The sequence below is a fragment of the Myxine glutinosa genome, chromosome 11 (genome assembly GCF_964187855.1).
Source record: "Myxine glutinosa chromosome 11, kmMyxGlut1.1, whole genome shotgun sequence".
Taxonomy (NCBI): domain Eukaryota; kingdom Metazoa; phylum Chordata; class Myxini; order Myxiniformes; family Myxinidae; genus Myxine; species Myxine glutinosa.
The window spans coordinates 116,780,965-116,792,213 of record NC_136271.1 but is presented as its reverse complement, the minus strand read 5'-3'; the positions used below and the strand labels follow the sequence as shown (position 1 = coordinate 116,792,213).

Sequence of the window (11,249 nt, the reverse complement as noted above, 5' to 3'; positions counted from 1 at the left end):
TGCGGTGCTGTGGTGGAAACACATCTCACAAATATGCCATTAGTCCCCACTTACCTGCTGTCTTCCACGTTCCACATAAGATAGGTTATTGATTTAAGCTTCTCTCGTACCACGTGACATTTGCACTCCTCTCTCTCTCTCTCTCTCTCTCTCTCTCTCTGTCAATGCAGGTCCTCCAGACTGGCTGGTGCAGCCTTCTTTATTTCATCTAGGTGTACTCCATTAATGGACCCGTTTCACGCCTCTGGTGCTTTTCTCTCCAGCCAGGGCTATCTACAGGATGCAGGGATTGCTGACTTCCTCACACACGCGCAGCCACGGGCATTATCGAGCAGTTTCCGGGAAAAAGAGTGGGAAAGTGTGAGACGACGCCAATGTCATAACGGAAAGGAATATTTTGATGACATTCCAAAAAGGCCTTCACACAGGTAAGACTTCGTTTGATTATGCGGCATTTGCTTAAATAAAGAGGTCTGCAGGTGCACAGCAGAACCTTGGATGTCGGATGTTTCGGTTTCTATTCGATCAAATAATCCCTGGGAAAGGGAAGAAAAGAGCAGAGAGAAGGAGACAGGGATTCGAGCGGAGCACCCGCATCGTGAACCTGTGATGAAGATGCTTCCCAAATGCCAGGTGAGTTCCAGATGTCTTCTCAATCCTACTATACGAGGCTTGCTTTCTTATTATAAACTTTACACTCGATTTGCATCTTTTAAAACAAACTACTTCCCACTTGGTTCTTTCCCACTTCTGTGACAGCTGTGTCGTTGCATCGTTTCAAGCAAAGATGGCACGGAGAGCGTGGCACAAGCTCGGCACAATGGCTGGAGTTGCCCACCGCACCCGCTGCAGCTCACTGCCTGGATTTATTTCGGTTTCCAATGTGCAGCCACCTTGGGATACCTCCTGACACTTTTTCCAGCCAGCGCTGAGCGTACGGCAGCCTACGCTGTATCCCACAAAGAAACGCGGGGCGGTATCGGCAATCATATCGGCGTGTATCGGGTATCGTATCGGTGTGTATTGGGTAACGTATCGGTGTGCACCGGGTAACGTATCGGTGTGTATCGGGTAACGTATCGGTGTGTATCGGGTAACGTATTGGTGTGTATCGGGCAGCGTATCGGTGTGTATGGGGTATTTTATCGGTGTGTATCGGGTACCGTATCGGTGTGTATTTGGTATCGTAGCGGTGGGTATCGGGTATCGTAACGGTGGGTACCGGGCATCGTATTGGCGTGTATCAGGCAGCGTAGCAGTGTGTATGGGGTATCGTATCGATGTGTATCGGGTATCGTATTGGGGTGTATCGGGGTATCGTATCGGTGTGTATCGGGTAGTGAATTGGTGTGTATCGGGTAGTGTAGTGGTGTGCATCAGGCATTGTATCGGTGTGTATCGGGTAATGTAATGTATCGGGTTGCGTATCGGTGTGTATCGGGCAGTGCATCGGCGCATATCGGGTGGCGTAGCGGTGTGTATCGGGTATTGTATCTGTGTGTATCGGCGTGTATTGGGTATCGTAGCGGTGTGTATCTGGTACCGCATTGGTGGGTATCGGGCAGCGTATCGGCGTGTATCCGGTATCGTAGTGGCGTGTATCGGGCATCATATCGGTGTGTATCGGGCAGCGCACCGGCGTGTATCGGGTATCATAGCGGTGTGTACCGGGTATCGTATTGGTGTGTATCAAGTATCGTATTGGTGTGTATCGAGTATCTTATTGGTGTGTATCAGGTATCGTATTGGTGTGTATCGGGTATCATATTGGCGTGTACCGGGTATCGTATCGTTGTGTGTCGGGCAGCATGTCGGTGTGTATCGGGTATTGTATTGGGGTGTATCGGGTATCGTATTGGTGTGTATTGGGTATCGTGTCGGCATTTATCGGGCGGGTGAGAGATCCGGTAAAATGTGGGCAAGTGTCACATGTCGTACGTGTGTGTTCCTTAAGTCACTTACTCAAGTCTCTGGCCTGCACGTTTCTCTACCACGCTACCTCCCATGTAGTTTGCGTGTCACTGGATCCCCGAGACCCCGCCGTTAACAACTTCCGCTCGTCTGATTCGTTGCCTCTCTCTGGTCCACCAAGCCCGAAGGCCGTCACAACGTCAACACCTTTCTGCTACATTTGCAGAGCTTACGTGTACGTGGCCTACTTCGGTGAATGGCACTAGGCCTCTGATACTTGTTTAATTACGAGTTGTTGGTCTAATCTCAGAGAAACTAGCACCAGTTTAGTCCGAAGTGATTCGAGGAAATGAGGCCTGATTTGAGGCCTCCTGAAATGAGGAAAATTTCCTGATTCGAGGAAATGAGGCCTGATGCAGCTAAACTTGTTTGTTGAATCAAGTAGCATGATCCATTTTGACTTTCTTGGATTGTGGAGTGTGAGAGAAGCTTCTAGTGCTCACTCAAACAACACCTTTTTATCGTCTCAAGACTTGGGTTGTTTCTCTTTCAAAGCCACTATTATTCCCAACTTCTCATGTGGAGTGGACCGGAGATAGTTTGGCCCAAGTCTTTCACGAAGGAATTTGCCCAGGGTGGAGGATTTGTAAGCATAGTACATGGAGACTTGAACCAATAAATGACGATCTTGAATAAAGAGTGCAAACGTGGAAAGCGTAAAGGTAACCAGACATACACTCGCGACCCAGACATCATATTACACCTGTTTAGCATCACGTGTTCCGAGGGCAGGATAATCACATCTTCGTTTACTATTCCAACATGTTTTGTCATCATAACGGTTTTTCCATAGGAGGGAGACCTATTAATTATTTTTGGATGTGAAATTGTGGGGTTCTCATTCTGATTGTGAAAGGGAAGCAAAACTGAAAGTTCGACTGAGAGTTGTTTATGATTGATCATTCTCATACGAGGTAATCACGTGTTGTGTTTGTGCGTCCCTGATTGGCTGCGAAATCCATTTGCATCCTTCATATAACCATAAGTTCAGCTTGATGTGTCCCAAAGCAAATGAGCATGCAGCGCATGTTATACAGCAATGTATGGGTGAAGCAACTGAGTCATTTTATCCTTTAGATTGAAAGCGATCAACATGTGCCAATTCCTACCATGTTAAGTGGCTTTTCTTGCACAAGTATTCACTTAGTTCAGTAAATGCAGCATATATTTTTCAGGAATTACACAAAAATCACAATCTTTAAATGATCTTAAAATTGGTATTATTGTCAAATTCTCAGTTCAATTCAGCAGCCCATTAAACACTTTTACGTATAAATGTATGTATTATGTCGCAGTATTTGTATGTATATGTATATATATACAGACTTGGCATTTAATATGGAATATATATTTTTTCTTGACTTGGGTTTACTTTCTTCACTCAGTATATCAATCTGGTGAGTTTCTTTTACACTTTGGTGATTTATTTGTTAAAAGAACCATGTCACTGATTGTCTGTCACAGCAAGAAGTCAACAACAGGATTATATCACAGGTGGCGTGGCAAAATGTACAGACAGGTGCATTTGACGATTGGCTTCACAGTCGGGTATACAAAGGTTGTTGCGTTCTGTATTAGTGGAAAACGACTGCTGCATGTCTCCAAAAGTTATTGCCGCTTCCTCTGGAGATGGTCCGTCAACTCGACAATGCTGTTTGTCATGGAGTGGTGGCTTTACGAAATTACGGCATGAAAGAGCGTGCTATTGCTCGGCAGTATGGCATCACTCAAGGTCAGGTGTCAAAGATCCTGAAACGAAATGCTCAGAGGGGTGTCCCTACTCCAATACCGAGGCCAGGACGTCCCCGCAAAACCACAAGGAGGGATGATCAGCAGCTGCACCGGTTAGTCCGCAATGGCCGTACCAAGTCAGCTAATCAGCTTAGGGCTGAGTGGCAGCAACTGACAAATGTGCCTGTATCCAGAAGGCTAGTCAACCAATGACTGGTTCAAGCAGGCTATCGTGCCAGGCGTCCCCTGAGAAAGCCACGCCTAACCAGACAACACTGCCAACGCCGATTGCAGTGGGCCAGAGAGCACCGTCAATGGCAGCCAGGACACTGGAATCATGTGATCTTCAGTGATGAGTCTAGATGTCTGGTCTATCGTCAAGATGGCCGCGTCCGAGTGCGCAGACAAGTGCATGAAACCTACAACAAAGATTGTACAGTGCCAAGAGTCCAAGCTGGAGGTGGTGGGGTGACCGTTTGGGCTGCTTTTCATGCAGGGGGCAAAACTGACCTGGTTGTTCTGAATGGAAACCTGAACCAGTTCATGTACAGGGCCATTCTGAAAGAAACATTGCTTCTATTTGCTCGTGCAGCCTTTCGAGGAAACTTTGTCTTCCAAGATGACAATGCACGGCCTCATCGTGCTCGCATGATCCAACACTTTCTTGCTGACCGTGGTGTAGAGCATATGGAGTGGCCTGCCATGTCCCCGGATATGAATCCGATAGAGAACTTGTGGGCAGAATTAACGCATCATATCTACCACTTGGACCAGCAGCCGACCTCTGTGCGTGAATTGCAGCAGGCTATTGTCACTGCATGGCAAGCGATTCCTGTCCAAACCTTGGTAAATCTCGTGAACAGCATGCGTCAACGTGCACGTGCTCTCCTGAATGCTCGTGGGGGTTACACGAAGTACTGAACTGTAATTTTACTGTCCGTAATTCCAGTCCTAATTTAACTTTTGTTTTTGTTTAAAAAAAAATTGGCTAATGTGCAAAATAAAGAGATACTTCTGGAAAACATACAGAAGTTTAACACAGTACTGTCCATGAATTGAGTTCGATATCAGTTAACATCACTTTCAAGGATCAATGTATTTGTTTCGAAATGTCAAATGTGGTTTTTGTTTCTTTTAAAGGTCACATTAACAAAATCTAGAATAATTTCAACATAATTCCAATGAACTTTTCGTTCTAAGACATCTTGAAAAGTAAGTTCACCCCCACAAAAAAATATTCCATATTAAATGCCAAGTCTGTACATATATATATATATATATATATATATATATATATATATATATATATATATATATAGTTGCGGATCTCAGCACCGGCCTTTTCTCCTTACCAAGGGGGGATTAGTCCCCTTGTCTTTGACTAGCCGACGGGACCCGGGACCTATGACGTCCTTCCCGGACAGCGCGAAATCGGGTTTTAGGACTAAGAATTCGCTATTACCTAATTACTCACGCTGCCCAGAAACGAGGAAATAAGCCCAGCCCGAATCACGGGTGTTGGTGGATACGCCGAGCGGTAGCGAACCCGTGACCCGAGCCGTTATCAATGACTAGACCCTGATCCAAGCGGTTCTTAATCGTGCCACGCTTACCCAATGATGGAAATCACAGAAACGGTCGAATTGGGAAGAAAAGGAATAACAAGATGTATTTACACTTTGTACAATAATCAGAAGAAGAAGACACAGTGCAGTCCTTAATCAGTCTTAACTTATTCCCTGGACAAACGGGCCCGTTCACACTCAGACACACTCACACGGTGTTTGCAGACGAACAGGTCGGCACGTCCAGGGATGGCGTCCGGGCAGCTCTTCCTCCGGCCCCCAGCTCGCACCGCGAAGTAGATGAATGCAGCGGCCAGGAGCTCTCCACGTGTCGTTGGCGCGCACGGGATAATTACGGGGCGAACGGTAGGGCTGGGCTCTGGCGGTTACACTGGCGCGGCTGCGTACATAATAAGCGAATAGGCGCTCACAATGCGCTCTTCAATTCCCAAGTCCTCGTGCATAAGTTCTCTCGCAATCGCCTCTCCCTTCTCAACTGAGGTGGGGGCCTCGCGCAACGGGTTTTATTGCCACGCCCTTGAAACCCTCTGGAACTTACTAGACGCGTCTTGCCACGCCCTATCATGCCATGCCCTCCGAGCCCTGGTTGGCTGTTGCTCCTTACCGTCACCGCCTCTGACGTGCTCCTCGACTCTGCCACACCCCGACCCCGCGCTCCTCCCCCTTTCAGGCCTACCTCGTGTCACTGGGCTAGTTTCGAGCCAACAAAGGGCAGCAAACGCTGCTGGCAGCCAAAGCGTAACAAATTGCGGGTAGCCAAAGCATAACAAACTTGAGGGATGCCAAATGGGGCGCGGGATCAATTATGCCCACTGATGTAATTGGGGGGTGGTGCAAAGGTGAAAGGACCTAAGCTCATTTCTTTACACAACGCAGATATTACTAGGGAAATGGCCTACTCTTACACATACTATAAACCACCGTTTAGAGGCCATTTTTCCCCGCAAAGCGGGGGTTGGCCTTTTCGGGGACCGTGGTAGTTGTTTTTTGGTCCCCTTTTTGAAGCAATGTTTTACGGCCGGATGCCCTTCCTGACGCCAACCCTTTTTGCCGCCTTCAACGACAAACAGGGAATTACCAGTGAACTGGTACTCAATTAGCCGACCTCGGAAGGATGACAGGCTGGGTCAACCCCCCTGGCATTAATTCGGCGATCGACCGAGATTCGAACCCAGGATCCTAGGATCCAAAGCCGGCACCCTAGCCGCTAGCCCAACACCAAGGATCTCTTACTATGACTTAGTCACCAGGGATCTTACACATACTATGACATAACTAATACTCTAAGTGGGCGTACGTGTTGCTTGTGGACTAACTCTGGGGGGCAAACCTTTAACCTTTAATGATGTCATATATACAAATCTCAAAACTGTATGAATATATATACATAGTGTGTAATGAAAATGTATCTAAGTTGAACCCAGGTGTTATGCTCTCTCTAACCACTGAGAGGCGTCTATAAGAACTCGGACGGCCATCGCTCCGAAACATTCCTGTGACATTTAATCCGTGACACGTAGACTCGAATGGTGCGTATATGTAGATGATCCAGGCTTGCTTGCATTGATTGATATTGCTGAACTTTCCCCACGATTCCATAATCCTGATATATTGCATGATTGTACTTTCACAGGATGTTGCCAGAGATCGAATTGTCATTAAACCTACTACTAGGTCAAAGTTGTGGATCTGATTTTCATTACACACTGCATATCAAAAAAAAGGTAATCCGAATTCAAGGGGTTAATATGCAAAGGTTATTTAGTTTGACAATTTGCATGTGATTTACCAATTATGAGGAGATCCTCAGCTTTCCATTGATGCCTTTCATGCATCATTGCTGTTACACATGACCGAGTACATGTTCATTGAAAATGACAAGTTTCAAATCGCATTTTTACAAGTTTGGCTAATCGGTGCAAGATAGTTTGAAATGGACGCATTACTTGTCGACTGCCAAGTTGATTATGTAAAATGGTTAAGCTGGTCTGGTAATCGTTGGTTGCGTCATCCTTTGTTTAAGATGGGTATTTAAGATGGGCCGACAGTGTATGGGTTTAGAGACAGTCTGAGTCATTGAAAAGATGGTTCAACTTACGACTGAACAGCGGACCTTCGTGGTTACAACCTTTCACCAAACTGGAAGTTTGCAGCGAACTCGAGATGCGTTCAGTGAACGTTTCCCCGAACGGGAGCCTCCAGCAGCCAAAATCATCTGGGCGAATGTTAGAAAATACCAAGAGCATGGCACTAGCCTCAACCACAACAAGGGGAATTCTGGTAGGAGGCACACTGGGCGATCGGAAATGAACATTGCAGCAGTAAGGCAGCAAGTTTTGGAGCATCCTAGGGATACCAGCGCAAAACGAAATGGGATGGATCCGATTCAACATTCTTCGAAATTCATTCGATGAATTCTTCGGATTCATTCAATCTTCGGCAACATTCAACCGAATCACAAGACTGGACCTCCACCAACATCCATATCGGATTCACATCTGGCATCAACTTACGCCAGGGGATTTTGCCAGGAGGCTGGTGCTTGCCGGATGGTTGATAGCACGTTGCGAAGCAGATGTCAATTTCCTGTGGTATCTCGTTATCGGCGACAAAGCTGCTTTTGCCATGGACAGCAAGGTCAATACCCATAATGTTCTTGAATATGCACCAACAGGACAACAACAACACAACATGCATTTTAAGGCCATTTTCCCTGCTAGAGTGGGGGTTAGCCTTGTGGTCCCCATGACAATCTTCTCCATTTTGCCCTATTTTCTGCATCTCTCCTTGTTAACCCCCTTGCCTGCATTTCTTCTTCCACCATCTTTAGCCAAGTCTTTCTCGGTCTTCCCCGTCCTCTACTTCCTTCTACATTAATTTCCATCACTCTTCTCAACCAGTCACTTTCATCCTGCACCAACAGGACAACCCCCGGAATTTAATTTTGACACCAACATGAATCGACAAAAGTGGACTGTTTGGTTGGGACTTTGTGGAAGTGGTCAGGTGATCGGACCATTTTTCTTTCAAAGGAATGTCAATGGTAACAGGTATCTGCAGATGATCAATGATGAAGTTTTACCGCAGCTGGATGAGAACTTTGAGCGACAGGTTCATGGTGTCTTCAGATATCTCTGGTGGGCCCAAGACGGCGCCCCAGCACATCGTCTTATCGCTGTCCGAGATCGACTGAGGGAACTCTTTGGAGACCGAGTCATCGCCCTCAACCATGCAGTGGAATGGCCACCAAGATCACCTGACCTCACACCATGTGATTATTTCCTTTGGGGACATTTAAAGAACAAGCTGTTCATAACTCCTCCCCGTGATCTTGACGAATTGCAGGGCCGTATTCGACATGAAGTGGATGCTTTGCGCAATGATCCGGCTATGGTGAGACCAGCAGTTCAGGGCATGCTCTGCCGCTGTGAGCTTTGTGTTGAAAGGGGAGGTGTACATGTTGAAGGTGTGGGTGCATAAAGGCCAATCATACCTGAGAAAAGTTCACATCTGACGTTCATTTTGCACCAATTATCCTGACTTGCATTGATTAGCCAAACTTGTAAAAATGCGATTTGAACGTGTCATTTTCAATGAACATGTACTCGGTCATGTGTGACAGCAATGATGCATGGAAGGTATCAATGGAAAGCTGAAGATCTCCTCTTAATTAGGAAACCACAGGTAAATTGTCAAAATAAATAACCTTTGCATATTAGCCCCTTGAATTCGGATTACCTTTTTTTTGATACGCATTGTATATATACATGTATACTGAAACGCAAAAGAAACTTACCACCTTTGAAACCTTTAAATATCAACAATAACACTGCGTGTAGTAAATGTGTGAACTTATTTGTGGACAATAGTGTCCTCACTGTCAGACAAAACAGTCACGGATGGTCACTTGAACCTTCAATGGTCACTTCATAGAACAGCTGTTGGACAGCCGTTTTGACTGTCAGTGATTAGCCAAGGGGTACGGGATGATTTTAATGAGCTGCACGTGATGTCTTGATATTGGCTTTAAAAAGGCCAGTGCAAAATGGGCATTTTGACCGAAAGATTTGACCATTTTGACCAACTTCAAAACGACCGAAAACGCAAAAGAAACTTACCACCTTTGAAACCTTTAAATATCAACAATAACACTACGTGTAGTAAATGTGTGAACTTATTTGTGGACAATAGTGTCCTCACTGTCAGACAAAACGGTCACGGATGGTCACTTGAACCTTCAATGGTCACTTCATAGCACAGCTGTTGAACAGCCGTTTTGACTGTCAGTGATTAGCCAAGGGGTGCGGGATGATTTTAATGAGATGCACGTGATGTCTTGATATTAGCTTTAAAAAGGCCAGTGCAAAATGGGCATTTCAATCAACATGCCACGATTGTCAAGGGATCAACGGCAGCGTGCCCTGGGCATGCTGCAAGGCGGACTGAGCTACCGTGAGGTGGCACGTCGCCTTGGCTGTTCACACCAGACGATATCGGCCCTGGTGGACAGAGACACCCTCCACAACTCTGCAGATGACAGACCTCGATCAGGGGAGGCCAAGAGTCACCACTGCAAGGCAGGACAGACAGATGGTCCGAAGTCACCTGCGGGATCGATTCCGTCCAGCATCCCGCACTGCGGCAGAAACTCCGGGGCGTGCAAACCCACGGATCTCCAATGATACTGCACGAAGACGACTGCATGACTATGGTCTGACTGCCAGAAGACCATACAGAGGCCCCGTGATGACGGCTGCCCATCGCCGCAACCGACAGAGATGGTGCCAGCAGCATCAGCGGTGGACCTTGGCGCAGTGGAACGAGGTCGCTTTCAGCGATGAGTCAAGGTTCTGTGTGGACAGTCCTGATGGGCGTGAGCGTGTCTGGAGAAGAACTGGCGAGCGATATGCCGATTGTTGCGTGCGTCAAGCCAACAGGTGGGGTGGCCCAAGTGTGATGGTGTGGGCCACCATATCAGGCCGGTACAGGACGCCACTGGTGGTTGTGGATGGGAATCTTAACGCCCAGCGGTATGTGGATAACATCCTGCGACCTCATCTGCTGCCATTCCTGCTAGACCACCCAGAACTGAGAACCTTTCAGCATGACAACGCTCGTCCACATGCTGCTCGCTTTACCACTGCATTTCTCAAAGGCGAGAACATCAACACCATGCAGTGGCCTGCGCTCTCCCCTGACCTGAATCCCATAGAGCACCTGTGGGATGAGCTTGGGAGACGCGTAGTTGGCAGGGCCAGGACACGGGCAGAGCTGCTTCAGACATTGAGGACTGAGTGGGACAGAATCCAGCAGCAATCCATCCAAAGACTGGTAGGCAGTATACGCCGATGATGCACTGCCTGTATCCAGAACAATGGTGGCCACACACGCTATTGAAAGGGGACTGACATTGCACCCTGTGCTGTTCTGTACTGTAGAACAAACTGATGAGATGGTGTATCTTGGTCAAAAACTTGACATGTCATCAATAAAATGCCAATGTTTCAATTAGCAATTGTTGGTTTGTTTTATTTTGAACTGTTACAATTTTATTACATTTCAAACAAGTGGTAAGTTTCTTTTGCGTTTTCGGTCTTTTTGAAGTTGGTCAAAATGGTCAAATTTTTCGGTCAAAATGCCCATTTTGCACTGGCCTTTTTAAAGCCAATATCAAGACATCACGTGCAGCTCATTAAAATCATCCCGTACCCCTTGGCTAATCACTGACAGTCAAAACGGCTGTCCAACAGCTGTGCTATGAAGTGACCATTGAAGGTTCAAGTGACCATCCGTGACTGTTTTGTCTGACAGTGAGGACACTATTGTCCACAAATAAGTTCATACATTTACTACACGCAGTGTTATTGTTGATATTTAAAGGTTTCAAAGGTGGTAAGTTTCTTTTGCGTTTCAGTATATATATATACTAGCTGAGGTACCCGGCTTCGCCCGGGTTGAATA

General features: G+C 46.6%; 1 protein-coding gene across 1 annotated transcript in view; it reads left to right on the top strand.

Annotated features, from left to right (window-relative positions):
- The first annotated feature begins 225 nt into the window (after window positions 1-225).
- Window positions 226-11,249, top strand: part of LOC137436157 (uncharacterized) — a 36,777-nt gene continuing 25,753 nt past the window's right edge. The window contains exons 1-4 of the mRNA XM_078786309.1: window positions 226-428; window positions 546-633; window positions 760-934; window positions 2,011-2,146. Coding sequence (XP_078642435.1) covers window positions 226-428; window positions 546-633; window positions 760-934; window positions 2,011-2,146 — 602 coding nt within the window. The remainder of the gene's footprint in view (window positions 429-545; window positions 634-759; window positions 935-2,010; window positions 2,147-11,249) is intronic.